Source organism: Trachypithecus francoisi, unplaced genomic scaffold, assembly GCF_009764315.1.
Source record: "Trachypithecus francoisi isolate TF-2019V2 unplaced genomic scaffold, Tfra_2.0 Lachesis_group11, whole genome shotgun sequence".
Lineage (NCBI taxonomy): Eukaryota > Metazoa > Chordata > Mammalia > Primates > Cercopithecidae > Trachypithecus > Trachypithecus francoisi.
The window spans coordinates 2139290-2156057 of record NW_022681456.1 but is presented as its reverse complement, the minus strand read 5'-3'; the positions used below and the strand labels follow the sequence as shown (position 1 = coordinate 2156057).

The 16768-nt window shown below is 54.9% G+C and overlaps 1 protein-coding gene across 1 annotated transcript in view; it reads left to right on the top strand.

The window, feature by feature from the left end:
• Positions 1-16768, top strand: part of ADGRD1 (adhesion G protein-coupled receptor D1) — a 224765-nt gene that overhangs the window by 84473 nt on the left and 123524 nt on the right. The window contains 2 exon segments of the mRNA XM_033220087.1: positions 1256-1331; positions 10111-10252. Of these exon segments, the coding sequence (XP_033075978.1) occupies positions 1256-1331; positions 10111-10252 (218 nt within the window).

Below are 16768 nucleotides of genomic sequence, written 5' to 3'. Positions count from 1 at the left end.
CACACGCCTGGTCAGCCGAAGAGAAAAAGATGGGGCCACCTCCCCTCCCTGCTCAGGTAGCTGTGGGCCAGATGAGGGGTTCATCCCTTCAGGAACCTGGGGTTCCACTCCTGTGCAGACCCAAGTTGAGTCACATAATAAAAATTGAGAGGCTCAGGGGACCTCCTGCCTCTGACCAGGGAGCACTGTTGGGAGCCCAGACGGCCCTGGCCATTTTTTGCTACAATGACCATCACCCTCTCTGGTTCCTCGAAAAGCGAATATGACTCTGCAGACATCTCCTTCCTCTCCTTCCCTGCCTGGGGGCCTCGGGCAAACAGGGGAGAGCCTCAGATTTTTGCCCCTGTCACCCTGGCCAGAGGCCACGCCTCCTTCTCAGGGTTCTGCCTTAGGGATGGGGACAAGGACAGCCCTGATCAGACATCTCCCTCTGCAGTGGACAGCCTGCCTCTGCACCTGCCACCTTCTTGATTGTCTGTAGGAAAGTTGTCCTGACTGGTTCTCTGCCCTGTCCTCACCTAGCATGATGTCAGGTGTGCCCTGCTCCTAGGGCAGAGGCAGGGATGTCCCTACCCCAGAAGCCAAGGGAAGGGCCTAGGGACGATGCCACCTTCCACCAGCATCAGCAGGGAGGGCCCAGGGATGGTGCCGACATCCACCAGCATCTCCTGGCCATGTGAGCTGCTGGGAGTGCCCTGATTTCCAATCCTGGCAGAGCCATGGCCGAGCCATGGAGGGAAACAGCAAGAGCACATGTGACTCTGCTTCGTGGCTGGATGTAATAGAGGGATGGCCAGGTGAAGGCATACAGATGTCCCTGTGGCTGCTGCCCCTTGAAAACCTGCATTCTGCCTCACTCAGTGGTCCCCTAAATCCTTCACGTGCCAAGGGCAGATGGGACACACTCGTGGGGCAAGGCTGGAGGCTGGCACTGCCCCCCGTTGGCTTGCAGGTGCCTTCTCCCTGCAGGGGCTCTGAGATCCATGTGATGCCCTGGGTGAGCCTGGCTGTCCTGGGGGGTTTCAGCCTCCATGTGTCTGGAGCTGCCTCGGGGGATGGAGCAGGGAGCCGCCGTCACACTGCTGAGTTGCCGCAGTCTTTGTCCTTACAAATTCTGGCCTAGTGTCCTTCACTTCTCCCCAGAGGGTTCTTGGGAGTGAGGGGCGGCACCACGCACAGCGGGGCGAGGGGCTTTGTGTTTTTCTGCCCGTGGCCTGGAACACTGACAGCGCCTGCCCCTCTGCTCTCTCTGCAGCCTGGACCACCGTCGTGGGTCTGCTGTACCACAGCATGCACTACTACCTGAACAACATCTGGCCCGCCCACACCAAGTGAGTCTTGGGCGTGCCCAGCTCAGGGCGTGGGTGTGCATGGGTTTGCGGGGTGGCTGGCCACAGGGATGCCCGCCCCACACACGGTCACACCCATGCACAACACTGTTTGAGAACTCAGGACACGAGTGCAGGGCGCTTCACCACTCATGCAAGGAAATGTGCAGCGTTTTGAAGGCCACACAGGAACTGCAGGCCTGGGCCTGGGCTGGCGGAGTGGAGGCCGGGAGCACAGGCTAGGAAACTACAGGCCTGGGGCTGGGCTGGCGGAGTGGAGGCCCGGAGCACAGGCTAGGAAACTGCAGGCCTGGGGCTGGGCTGGCGGAGTGGAGATCAGAAGCACAGGATAGGAGACCCTACCCACCCACCTCGACCAAATGGTGTGACTTTGGGCAAGGGACTTAACCTCTCTGAGCCTCAGTTTTCACTGCTGTGGAATGGAAGACAACAGACCTGCCTGTGTCAGTCATGGGCAAACATGTAGATGGACGAAACCATCTCACACCAGCTTAAGTGAAAGGCCAGGAAACTGAGGGCTCAGAGAAGGGAGAAGCGGGTGGGCTTCAGCCATGGCTGGACCCAGGGACCCCAAGGATGCTGTCTAGACCTGCTCTGTCTATCCCCTGCCTCTGCTGTCCAGCAGACAGACCCCCTCCCTCCATAGGAGCAGAGCTCACTCCTGCAGCATCGGTTCAAGTGGGTTTGGGTCCTGAGAACCCAGAAGGAGAGCAAGGAGGGTGGGAACTGCCAGGGAGACGGGGAGGGTGGGGAGGACGAGGGAAATGAGGAGGGAGGGGAGGGTGTTCCTCTTTTCTGAGGAGTGGAGTCGTAATTTTGTGATCTGGAGGAACACCGTCTTCTGGGTGGGATTTCTCTGGGAAAGCCTGCATGCTCACCAATTTCCTCCAACGAAAGGAAGTGGGGGACCCGCCACTCTTTATGTGTGGTTTCCAAAATTCTTCAGGAAAATGGTCAAAGAAAAATACAATCTAATTTCCTCAAAAAGATGCCATCTCAGTTGTTTGGGAAATCTTTCCAAGACAGTGAATGAAAAGTTGACCCTTCCTTGGCCCCTCCTGCTGAAGTTTCCACCATGAAACTGGCCTTGCCGTGAAATGTATGAGGCATGCATTTGTGAGGCGTCACTGTGCCTTGTGCGGCCACAGTGAGAACCCACGTGGGACAGTGGCATCCGTGCCACGGCCCACAACTTCACAAAGGCGGGAAGATTGCTTCCAGATGCAGGGTGCACACGTTTCAGGGGCGATGCACTGTGAGCACCAGAATCTGACTCCAGCCAGGTGTCAGCCAGCCCTTTCATGAGGGGCCAGCTTATAAATTGCCTTGGCTTTCCAGAACTCTGTCCTCACAGGGTGAAGGCAGCCAGAAACTATGTGGGGGAATGGGGGAGTGGCTGTCTTCTAATACAGCTTTATTTACAAAACCAGGCAGCCAGCCCAAGAGCTGCAGTTTGCAGACCTTTGCCAGACCTTCCATTAGATCAGTGCTGGCAGGGATGGGCAGAGGAGAGGCTGGGGGGCCTGTTCTGGGAGCGCACAGCCTTGCAGATGGAAGACAGTCTGTCTTGCCTGTCCCCAGGGCCTCAGCCTTCACTCTCCCTCTGCTGTCCTCATGGCCCCAGGTGTCCACAGAGAGGACACTGGAGCACCAGGATTCAGGCCGCTGTGTCCCAGAACAATGCAGCTAACTCTGACTTCCCCCTGCAAGCTGAAGGCCTAGAAATCAGACAGGCAAAGTCATCCCTGATTCGTCAGCACTGACACCAGCCCCACAAGTTCCATCAGCAGCACATTTATGTGCTGAAGCCAAAACAGAATTGCTGTGCAGCGATGGAACATGGTTTTCATTTGCAGTCAAGTTGGATCTTCCGCTCAGGTGGAGTTCTCTTTAGCACTTAGTGCAAAGATGCTTTGTCATCAAAATTCACCTGGAAAAGAATCATCCAAACAGCTCATCCAGTAAAGTCTCTGTACTTGTTACATTCTATCCTGTGGCAGAAAAGGTGGATGGAAGTGGAGGGGACGAAGAGTTTCGTTCACAGAATAGACTCGGACCCAGACTCCTGCCTCTCCCTCCCGTAGGTGCTTTCCTTAGCTGTGTGATCCTGGGCAAGTGACTTGAGCCTGGAGGCCTGTGTTCTCCTCTTAAAACAGGAGTAATAATATCACTGATTTCTGAGGGTTGCCAGGAGGACTGAATGAGTTAATGGTGTAAGTAGGGCTCGGTATTCTTTTTTTTTTTTTGAGATGGAGTCTCACTCTGTCGCCCAGGCTGGAGTGCCGTGGCGTGATCTCGGCTCACTACAAGCTCCGTCTCCTGGGTTTACACCATTCTCCTGCCTTAGCCTCCGAGTAGCTGGGACTACAGGCGCCCGCCACCTCGCCCGGCTAGTTTTTGTATTTTTTAGTAGAGACGGGGTTTCACCATGTTAGCCAGGATGGTCTCGATCTCCTGACCTTGTGATCCGCCCGTCTCGGCCTCCAAAGTGCTGGGATTACAGGCTTGAGCCACCGCGCCCGGCCTTTTTTTTTTTTTGAGACGGAGTCTCGCTCTGTCACCCAGGCTGGAGTGCAGTGGCTGGATCTCAGCTCACTGCAAGCTCTGCCTCCCGGGTTCACGCCATTCTCCTGTCTCAGCCTCCCGGGTAGCTGGGACTACAGGCGCCGCAGGCGCTGCCACGTCGCTCGGCTAGTTTTTTTTGTATTTTTTAGTAGAGACGGGGTTTCACCATGTTAGCCAGGATGGTCTCGATCTCCTGACCTCGTGATCCGCCCGTCTCGGCCTCCCAAAGTGCTGGGATTACAGGCGTGAGCCACCGCGCCCGGCCGGGCTTGTTATTCTTAAACATGACATACAAGTGCCTGCTTTTGTGATTTTGTAAGCTGATTGGGCATTTGCGCCATTTTGCCTTTGAGGTAATTATCAAATCCTAGGCACGATGAGAAGCAGGTCAGTGCAGCCACCATGCGGGCAGTGTGTGTATGTGCACGCATGTGCTGGGTTTCTGCCAGCCCGCAGTGGACTTCCCTCCGTCTTTGCCTTTTATTGTGCGCTGTCATCCTCATACGTCCGCAGTGTGTCGTGAGGATGAAAGGATGCTTTGGTGCCGTAGTGTCCTTTAATTTCCTCTCCAGGGACGAGGGTGAGGGTCTAAGTCAGTATGTGAGTCTCAGTGCACAAAAGGTGGGGCCTAGGCCGGAAGGAACGTTTGTCTCCACAGCTAGCCCCCAGACAGACCATTCCAGGGCTCCTGTGATGACTGTGGGGACGACATCTGACTACCCACGGCCCGGTGGGGGCTTAGCTGCTTCCTGCCAAGCTGCCCGTGCCCCTAGGCTCCTTTGAGTCTCACTCGCTGCCTGGCCCCGTAATGATGGAGACTGTTCCGCTTTCACTGGTGCTGTTGCTGGGCCCGGCCAGCACCCGGACGGCCGGTTCCTCCAGGTGGACGGGGCTGAGACTGGCCTGCTCCCACTCCTCCTGTGAAGGTGGAATCCACAGCCCACAGAGGGAGGGGCCTCTCCCCAGGCTGTGAGGGACTCACAGGTGCTCAAGAAAGATGAGTGGGGAGGCGGACCTGACTCAGTGTGTGTCCTTAGTCACTATAGAGTAACACAGAGCATGGATGGAACCAGTAGGTCACAGTTCTGCAGCTCTCAGTGCAGTCACTGACCCAGGCAGAAGCCATCAGTGGATGTGCACGCCAGCAGGAGCAGGGTTGCAGGGACGGGGCCTCACGGACCTGCAGAGTCCTAGCTGTCACCAGGTAGGAGGGTGCCTGGTAATGGGGATGTCTGCCGCACCCCTGCAGCCAGGTGGCCACACTCAACATTATCGACGTGGGACATGTTGTGGGCCCGTGTCTCTTGCTGTCACGTCATAGGGAGACATCCGTGCCTCCTATGGCATACTCCTGTCAGAGGCGTGGCCTGGCGCCCCTCACGAGGAAGCAGGTAGACACTCATGAACTAAGGGATGTTGTGTGCTGCTGTGGTTTGGATTGCAAGGGAGAAGAAGTTGCGCAGTTCCAGGTTGGGGGAGACTAAAGAGGTTGGAGCCTGAGCTAATGCACGTTCCTGGGTGGAGAGAAGTGGAGTTCTGGAGGACGTGAGTGACGGTGCGAGGTGTGTGCAGTTGACTCTGGGCTGTCCATTAGAGCATCTTGTGGGGTCCTTGTTAAATTTCTGAGTGTGATCATTGTATGATGGTTATGTAGGAGGCAGTCTCCATTTTTAGGAGACACGTGGTAGAAATGGAGTATGCTGTGATGCCTGCAACACACCGCTAGTGCTTCAGCAGAAAGGAAACGTGCATCTGTGCATGTATTTGTGTGGTGTGTGTGTGCACACAGATGCTTGTGTGGTGTATGTGCGTTATGGTGCACATATGTGCATGTGTGTTGTGTGTGTGCTGTGGGCATGCAAATGCGCGTGTGTGCATTTGTGTGTTGTCTGTGTGTACATGTGCGTGTGTGTGTGTGTACGTGTGTGCTATGTGTGTATGCCAGCATGTATGTGTGTGGTGTGTGTGTGTCAAGTGTGAGTGTGACCATGCCGGATAAAGTGAACATGGCAAATGGTAAGAGCTGAGAGTGTAGGTGAAGCATATTCATTGCACTGTTTTCTGGCAGATTTCCTGCAAGTCTATTTAACAGTGCAAAGCTGTGTGGTTCCTGGCATGGGCAGGAATCATGGCTGTTGCAGTCCTTTCTGAAAGGCCCTGGCTGCAGTACTGCTCGAAACAGAGAACACTGTCACCTGGGCAGCATCGGCGCTGAGGAAGTTGCCTGTTACCCTTGGTGCTCTCTCCTTCTGCGTTTGCATCAGCCAGGAGCTCAGATCTCCTTCAATAGTTCACCGTCACCCAAGATCACACTCACAGATGCCTCCATGTGCCGCCTTGTTTGCAAGATTTGGAGTTTCCTTCACACTGTTCCTAGGGTGGCGTGGAATTCTCGTGCCGAGGGAGGGTGAGAAGCAGCGTGTGATGGATGGGTGAGGGGACTCCTCGAGCACACAGTCACATGTCAGCAGGAGCCAGTTATCAAGTAGTTCCTTTACCCGGGAATATGTTCATTTGTGATGTTTGTTCACTCCCCGATGCGACATGGTAACTGTGGGGACTTGATAATTCTCCAAATAACCTAGTAACAGCCCTTTTTCTTACTCCACTTGTTCTGGCTTCTTTGGGTTGAGCTCCTGAGCCGGTCTCTTGCACATGCTGGGAAGGCTGTGTCTCCTCATAGATTTCAGTGCTCCTCTGAAGCCTCCCATAGCTTCAAGTCCCCGCTTTGTGTCACCGAAGGCGGAGCAGCCTTGTGGCTTTGGCTCAGATGTGCTGCACGGGGTGAAGGCCACAGACCTGACCGTCCGTGGGGCTCCGTGGGGCCAGCTAAGGATTTGCAAAGTTGTGATCAGGAGTGGAGAGCTCCGGGGGACAGCACGGTCACGGGCCAGGAACAAGAACGGAGGCGTGCTGCTTCCCCCGGGGCCAGCCAGGCAGGGGAGAGCACCATGCCCGGGCAGAGATGGAGGGGTCCCCGGACAGTAACTGTGCCCTGGTGGGCTAGGGGAAGTGAGACTCCTGGCCCCGCTGTTCACTCTGACGCCCTCTGACTTCCTTCTGGGGCTTCCCTTTTGCTAAGCACATGAAGGCAGAGAGCCCAGAGCCTGGCTGATGGGCATAGGATGGGGCCGGTGGAGACAGGGTATGAGGGGCAGAGGAAGAGCCAGCACCGCCCCTGCCCCACCCTGCCCCACCTCACCCCTGCCCCCACCTTTACCAGAGGAAAATGCTCCTAAGGAGGCGTCTGGCCCCATTCTCATCTTGACTTGGCTGATGTTTGGCGTCGCACTGATGACCAAACTGGGCCTGGTGGAGGCCGCGTGTTCCCAGAGAGGAATCCAGGAAACCACTCCAGATTTGCTTTCATATCATTTGTGTTCATAGAAGGTTCTCACTTAATGTTTTCCTTATGTTTTTCCCAAGCAATTGATCTAAGTCATCGCTCCCTGCCTGTGCGTAGATTCACTCACTCACTCACTCACTCACTCACTCACTCACTCGTGTGCTGAGCACCCACTGCGTCAGGCGTGGTTCCGGGAGCTGGGGAGAGCAGTGACCCAAATGGGAAAGCGTCCGGGACCCGAGGGAACTTCTGCTCTGGGAGGGAGAGGACGATCCCTGGTTGCACCGTCAGGAAATGTCCACGCAGGGGAAGCCGAGGGACGAATCATGCTGCGTGTTTAGGGCCCGAAGCCCACAGCGGTGACTTTCTGCTGCTGGCTAATGGCACAGCCCTAAGTGTCGCTAGAAACATGGTTTTCCCAGTGTGTTTGGTGGAACTGCATACGTGTTGAGTTCATGGAGCTCTGCAGAAAAGGCTGTGAGCATCGGGGCACTGAGCACAGAGAGTGAGAACCAGGCTCCTGGCTGAAGCGAACACACTGCACGTGTTGGGGCCGTGGAGTCACGCGCGGAGCAGGGCCAGCGTTCTGCTGAGCGAGTCAGGCTCGGCGCCGCGGGGCTCTGCCTTGGTCCCAGCAGCCTCGAGCCCACCCTCACTTTCTGCGGCGGGGACTGAGCCCACGCCTGCCCAGTGGTGAATGTTCTCCGAAGGTGAACGTTGTTCTTCCGGGGAAACATCTGAGATATTACCCGGGTCCGCGGTTCCGCAGGGTGGAATGTTTATGTACGTTCTGTACGTAAACACGGCTTGTATCTCTGTGGGACTAAAAGTTTCTGGGCAAGTTTATTGGAAGAAAAAGTCTGAAAAGCCTCTTCAGAGGGGCCATAATGAAAGAAATGGTTGAGAAACATGGACCTAGGGGGATGCTTGCTTTTCATCTTTTTTTTTAAGTTTGTGTTTTATTCTATGTGTGTTTTCTGGACTTTGGGCTTGGATCAGTAACATGGTCACAGAGAGGAATCACCAGGTGGAGCAGTCGTGCCTGTTGTGACTCACAGGCCTGAGAATCGATGCCGCTGGTGTGCTCCAGACCATGTGAACTGGTGACGGTCTGCAGGAAGCAGCTTCTGCGGGAACGGACAGGGTGTTCATTCTCTGTGGCACCATCTTTGTAAACACTTGGTATTTACAATTCCAGGAATAATTCTGCATGCTTCTTGGAGGCCTGCTCTTTTTCAGGGATGTGTGTAAGGACTCAGTGCAGAGGCCGGGGGTGAGGTGGGGCATGCTGCTGCTCCATGAGCCCCACCGCCCATCCCAGGCAGGGTCACTGAACATGGTGTTTGAATCTAGTTAGAAGGAAAAACAAGTTGAGGGAGGAAAAAGATGGTGCCCCCAGCTCCCTGGGCCCTGTGGGATGTCCCAAAGGTGGTTCCGTGGGCATCGAAACAGGGACCTGCAGATTCCTCAGTCAGTCAGCACTTTGGATGGCGGACGGGGGAAGGCACACAGGACCCAGGTGAGGCCCACACAGAAGGAGACGGCTGGGTGACCGTGGGGGGCCCGGTGACAGCACGTCTCAGACATCTTTGTGTAGTCACCCCAAATTCAAATTCGTGCAACAGATACTTGGTGACCTGCTGTGGGCCAGGCAGGGCTGGGATCAAATCAGGCAAATGGGCTGAGGGCACCAAATTAAAGGAGCCGGTCACCCTTGCAGGGGTCATGCCCGTTGTGAGCACCTTCTTAAATCTTGCCCTCCAGGTGCCTGGCTTCCCTCACCCTCCTCCTGGCCCTGAATATCTTTTCAAGCTCATAACTCCATGAGACAACCACTGTAGACATCAGTTAGGCTTCTTTAGATTGGGTTGCAAGGGACGGAAAACCCATCTTAAACAGTTAGGGGCAAAAAATTTATTGGATCACGAAAGCCGAGAGCTCCGCAGGCAGCTGGCTTCAGGAGCCGCTCGATCCAGCGTCCCATTGATGTCAGTGGGCTCCATCTCTCGGCAGTTCCCTTCTCAGTCAGTCTCCCTCCTCGTGATTGCAGGCAGCTCCCAGGGCCTCGTGTCTCAGGGCATGAGGAGAAGTCTGGCAGGGAGAATGAGGGTCTTTGAGCCTGCATTCTCCCCCTACCTCGCCTTGTGGCATCTCCTTGGATTTGACTGGATTGAGTGTCATTCCTAAATAGTCCCTGTGGCCTGAAGGCTGCAGTGCTCTGAGTGATCCAGACCCAGATACCAGGGCTTCCTCCTGAGCCAAGATAAAGTCAACTCCAGGCTGTGTGGGCTCTGAGTAGGGAAGGGGATGGCCACCTAGAGGGAAATGCAGGTGCTTTGATCAGGAAAACAATGAATGAATACTGGGTGGGCAAAACAGCAGATGGCCACTGCACCATCTTATAATCAGGGAAATTGACGTTCGGAAAGGGTGAGTTACCTGCCCGAGGTCACACAGCTGATTAAGTGGAATTGCTGAGATTCATGCCCCGTTGTTTGAGCATTTCTGCCCGTCCACACTTCCTGGGTCATCTCCCTTTTCTTATAAACTTTCTGAGGTCAAGGGCTCTGTCTCACCTCTTGGTCCTGGTATCAGACCTTAAAGAGAGCAGGTACTGAAGACAATTCAAGGGACAGAGTCCAAACACAGAATAGGTGAACTCACCTGCAGGTACCGGCTTCACATCCTGAAGGAGAGCAGCTGGAGCTGAACGATAGAAATCAAAGTTCCATCCAAAGAAGGTTTCCGTCTCAAGTGTTTCGGGTGGAATGCTGGCTCACAGCCCGGGTTCTAGCTGTGTGCTACTCCCCTGCATTTCCCATTTTGTAATGATTTCCATCTCTTCCCAAGGATCGCGGAGGCCATGCATCACCAGGACTGCCTGCTGTTCGCCACCAGCCACCTGATTTCCCTGGAGTTGACCCCGCCGCCCACCCTCTCTCAGAACCTGTCGGGCTCTCCACTCATTACGGTCCACCTCAAGCACAGATTGGTGAGTGGTGGTGCCTTCACCTGTGTCGCCGCCTTTGATCTGGTTTCACACTGAGGAATGTTGGGTTGTCTGTGTGCTTGCATAAAGAGTCTCCAAAAGCCTTGGTGCTGGCCAGAACTGGAATCTTCCTCTCCTTGGAGCTCCTTTTCTTGGGCCTTTGTTTCTGAGCTGCAGTGGGAAGCGCTCACATAGTGCCTGGGCTGCCTGCGCGGTGTCCATGTTGGGGAAGAGGCCTCGAGGTGGCTCTCCTAGACATCTGTGGAGCAATCACAGATCTTCCTCATTTATAACAAGTGTCCTTACTGGAGGAGGGGGGTACCTAGGCCATCGCAGTTACCATGTGTTAGCCATCAGCCAGATGCAGCACTGTGTTCTGTTAGAGAGAAACATGCTTCAGAGCTCGGGAAAAACCATTTTGACGCTTCAGGCATTGCATGATAAGCTGTTGGTCCTGATGCTTCATAACCGCTCTCCTCTCCACATGTCATTTGTTTTTTGCCAGTGAGTAGGACTGATAGAGGCATTGGGGATACCCACGTGCTGCCGTTCTTTAGTAAAAGGCAAAAGATGTATACAGTCTGAGGAGAAACCAGAGTATAATTCTGCCGTTCTTTAAAAAATGCATGCACTGTTCCCCACGCCAGGTTCATGTCAGGGGGTAAGGTGCTGATGTGACACTCAAAGCATGAGATTTTTCAAAGCGTTCATTAAAGAACTCACTGTGTTATTGGTCAGAATTAACACTAAAGGCATTTCCTGGCAGGATTTTCTATTTCATTCTGTTTCGCTCTGCTCTATGGCCAAGGTCGACTCTGTGTGCACACCTGGGTGGGTGCTCCTGTTCTTTCGGGGTGACTGTGTTTCTGGCCCACCTGGGAGGAGCCCACACACGTTTGTGCTGCTGGGTGAGCTGGGGCAGTCAAGAGATGGTACTGGAGATGGAGATGGGAATGGAGATGGAGAGGGGACTGGAGATGGAGATGGAGTTGAAGATGGAGCTGGAGATGGAGATGGGAATGGAGATGGAGAGGGGACTGGCGATGGAGATGGAGATGAAGATGGAGAGGGGACTGGAGATGGAGATGGAGATGAAGATGGAGAGGGGACTGGAGATGGAGATGGAGATGAAGATGGAGAGGGGACTGGAGATGAAGATAGAGATGAAGATGGAGAGGGGACTGGAGATGGAGATGGCTGTGGGGAGGGAACTGGAGATGGAGGTAGAGATGGAGATGGAGAGGGGACTGGAGATGGAGATGGAGAAGGAGAGGGGACTGGAGATGGAGGTGGAGGTGGAGATGGAGATGGAGAGGGGACTGGAGTTAGAGATGGAGATGGAGTTGGAGAGGGGACTGGAGTTGGAGATGGAGAGGAAGAGGGGACTGGAGTTGGAGATGGAGATGGAGTTGTAGATGGAGATGGAGATGGAGATGGGAATGGAGATGGAGAGGGGACTGGAATTGGAGATGGAGATGGGAATGGAGATGGAGAGGGGACTAGAATTGGAGATGGAGATGGAGATGGGAATGGAGATGCAGAGGGGACTGGAATTGGAGATGGAGATGGGAATGGAGATGGAGAGGGGACTGGAGATGAGACTGGTCACCTCAAGCTCCTTGCCCTTCCTCTCTGCACGTGACCAGCCATGAGCCTATTTTCAGTGTGTCCCGTGCCTTTGCTTCCTCCGCCCCTCCTTGGTGTCCCTCTCCTTCCCAGTGACTTCTCACCTGGACCAGCAGCCTCCTCGTGTTGTGTCTGCTCCATTCTCCCCACAGTTTACAGATTTATTTTCAAACACACAGATCAGGTGATGCTACTCGCCTATTCAGAGACCTTCTGGGACTCAAGGTTCCCGCAGGAGAATTGACACTCTGGGGCTGTTGGCAGATCTCTAGCAGACTCTTCCCGTCCGGCTTTCCGTCTGCCCCTCTGGCTCTCCTTCCAAGCCCAGCAGGCTGTCATTGCTGGTGCCGTTCCCTGTGCCTGGTTGGCCTCTCCCACACCTCTGCTGTCTGAGTTCACCGATCTCAGGAGAGCCTTCTCTCCTCCAAGCCCTCTGCGGCCTGCACAGAAGGGAACCTTCCTCCTCGCCATCTTTGTACTGTATTAGCACAGAGTCTCAGCTCCCATGCTATAATCATTTATGCTAATCGGCAATCCCTTAAATGGCCTGCAGCTTCTCAGAGGCTGCCAGATCCAGCATGGAGCCCACTGCCCTTCCCCACCTGCCCTCACCGAGCCTTGGCACTGAGTGGAGGCTCAGGAGACACTTGCTGAGTGAGTGCTGTGCTGGAGTCAGTGCCCTGTCTTGCAGTTGCGCAGTTGACATTTGTGTCTTCTCTTTGTGTGGAGAGCATCCTGGTCCCCTGCCCGAGCTGTCCCCTCTGCCGTGACGTAAGCGAGGATGTGCTCCCTGGGCTCCGCCTGTGTTTGGAAATGTGGCCGTGCCTGCAGCAGAGGCACTTGGAGCTTCTAGGTTTGAGGGTAGGGCAGTGCTGCCCTGAGGCGTGTCGAGCCTGTAGTCAAGAGTCTGTAGCTGGGCGCAGTGGCTCTTGCCTGTAATCCCAGCTCTTCAGGAGGCCTAGGTGGGTGGATCACCTGAGGTCAGGAGTTCGAGACCAGCCTGACCAACATGGTGAATTCCCGTCTCTATTAAAAATACAAAAGCAGCCGGGCAGGGTGGCACTAGCCTGTAATTCCAGCTACTTGGGAGACTGAGGCAGGAGAATCACTTGAACCCGGGAGGCATAGGTTGCAGTGAGCAGAGCTCATGCCAGTGCATTCCAGCCTGGGCGATAGAGTGAGACTTTGTCTCATTAAAAAAAAAAAGTCTGTAAAGGCAGGAGGCTTGTTCTGAAGGCCTCTGGAACCTCTGTGTGCTCTGAGGTTGAAGCTGTCCTCTTGAGTGAGGTGGGCACTGTGAATCACAGCCAGCCACAGGGGCTGGGGGACGTTGAAGAGCAGGAATCACGGATCATCCCAGAAGGCGAGGCGGGGGCAAGTGGAGAGGGGAGGGCACGGGCAGAGAGGGGAGGCAGGAGATGAGAGCACAGTTTGAGTGCCAGGGCTGCAGGGGAACCACACATCCAGTGAGGTTGCACAGGCGCACATGCATATACATACACGCACATGCACATGCATACACATCCAGTCCACACACAGTCCACACACAGTCCACAAACACAGTCCACACACCCAGTTCACACTCAGCCCACACACCCAGTCCACACTCAGTCCACACACACCCAGTCCACACACAGTCCATACACCCAGTCCACACATACCCAGTCCACACACAGTCCACACAGTCCACACACCCAGTGCACACACACCCAGTCCACACGCAGTCCACACACAGTCCACACACACCCAGTCCACACAACCAGTCCACACACACTCAGACCACACACCCAGTCCACACTCAGTCCACACACACCCAGTCCACACACAGTCCATACACCCAGTCCACACATACCCAGTCCACACACAGTCTGCACACCCAGTCCACACACCCAGTCCACACACACCCAGTCCACACCCAGTCCGCACACACTCAGTCCACAAACACAGTCCAAACACACACAGTCCACACACCCAGTCCACACACACTCAGTTCACACACTCAGTCCACACACACCCAGTCCACACACACCCAGTCCACACACAGTCTACACACAGTCCACACACAGTCAACACACAGTCCACACACATTCAGTCCACACACACTCAGTCCACACATAGTCCACACACTCAGTCCACACACACCCGGTCCACACACAGTCCACACACACTCAGTTCACACACACCCAGTCCACACACACCAAGTCCACACACAGTCCGCACATAGTCCACATGCACACAGTCCACACACATACAGTCTGCAGAGTCCACACACAATCCACACACCCAGTCCACACACACGCAGTTCACACACACTCCACACACAGTCCACACGCACAGTCCACACACATCCAGGCCACACACAGTCCACACAACCAGTCCACACACACCCAGTTCACACACACCCAATCCACACAGTCCACACACTCAGTTCACACACAGCCCACACACCCAGTCCACACACACCCAGTCCACACTCAGTCCACACACACCCGGTCCACACACAGTCCATACACCCAGTCCACACATACCCAGTCCACACACAGTCCACAACCCAGTCCACACACACCCAGTCCACACACACAGTCCACACACACCCAGTCCACACGTAGTCTACACACAATCCACACAGTCCACACACACATAGTCCACACCCAGTCCACATACTCAGTCCACACACACCCAGTCCACACCCAGTCCACACACTCAATCCACACACAATCCACACACTCAGTCTACAGTCCACACACCCAGTCCACACCCAGTCCACACACACCCAGTCCACACACACTCAGTCCACACCCACTCACTCCACACACACCGAGTCCACACAGTCCACACACAGTTCACACACACCCTGTCCACACAGTCCACACACACCCAGTCCACACACAGTCTACACACACCCAGTCCACACACACCCAGTCCACATACACGCAACCCACACACAGTCCACACACACTCAGTCCACACACAGTCCACACACAGTCCACACACACCCAGTCCACACACACATTCCACACACCCAGTCCACACACAGCCAGTCCACACACGGTCCACACACAGTCCACACACTCAGTCCACACACACACAGGCCACATACACTCAGTCCACACACTCAATCCACACATTCAGTCCACACACACCCAGTCCACACACAGTCCACACACACCCAGTCCACCCACCCAGCACAGACACACACACTCAGTCCACACACACCCAGCACACGCACAGTCAACACACTCAGTCCACACACACACAGTCCACATACACCCAGTCCACACACACCCAGTCCACACACAGTCCATGCACACCCAGTCCACACATACCCAGCACAGATACACACACCCAGTGTACACACAGTCCACACACACCCAGTCCACACACCCAGTGCACACAGATCCAGCACAGACACATCCAACACAGACACAAACACCCAGTGCACACACACCCAGTACATAGACACCTAGCATAGACACCCACTGCACATACACCCAGTATACACACAGTACAGGCACAACCAGTACAGGCACACCCGGTGCACACACCCAATACAGGCACACACACAGCTAGCACAGACACATATACCCAGTGCACACACACCCAGTACAGACACAGTACACACACAGCCAGCACACACACCCAGTGCATATACACCCAGCACAGGCACACACAGTACACACACAGCCAGCACAGACACACATCCAGTGCACACACCCCCAGCACAGGCACATGCACACTTCAGTACACACACAGCCAGCACAGTGCACACACACCCAGCACAGGCACACACTCAGTACACACACAGCCAGCACAGACACACACATCCAGTGCACACACACTGCACACACACCCAGCGCAGGCACACGCACGCTTCAGTACATACACAGCCAGCGCAGACACACACACCTAGTACACACACCCAGCACAGGCACGCACACTCAGTATTCACACAGCTACCATAGATACACACATCCAGTGCGCACACACCCAGCACAGGCACACACACACTCAGTATACACACAGCCAGCGCAGACAAACACATCCAGTGCATACACATCCAGTGCACACACACCCAACACAGGCACACACTCAGTGCACACATAGCCAGCACAGACACACACATCCAGTGCATACACACCCAGCACAGGCACACACACTGAGTACACACACCCAGCACAGACACACACACCCAGTACATACACACCCAGCACAGGCACATGCACACTTCAGTACACACACAGCCAGCACAGTGCACACACACCCAGCACAGGCACACACTCAGTACACACACAGCCAGCACAGACACACACATCCAGTGCACACACACTGCACACACACCCAGCGCAGGCACACGCACGCTTCAGTACATACACAGCCAGCGCAGACACACACACCTAGTACACACACCCAGCACAGGCACGCACACTCAGTATTCACACAGCTACCATAGATACACACATCCAGTGCGCACACACCCAGCACAGGCACACACACACTCAGTATACACACAGCCAGCGCAGACAAACACATCCAGTGCATACACATCCAGTGCACACACCCCAGCACAGGCACACACTCAGTGCACACATAGCCAGCACAGACACACACATCCAGTGCATACACACCCAGCACAGGCACACACACTGAGTACACACACCCAGCACAGACACACACACCCAGTACATACACACCCAGCACAGACACACACACTGAGTACACACAGCCAGCACAGGCACACACATCCAGTGCATACACACCCAGCACAGGCACACACACCCAACACAGGCACACACTCAGTGCACACATAGCCAGCACAGACACACACACTGAGTACACACAGCCAGCACAGACAAACACATCCAGTGCATACACATCCAGTGCACACACACCCAA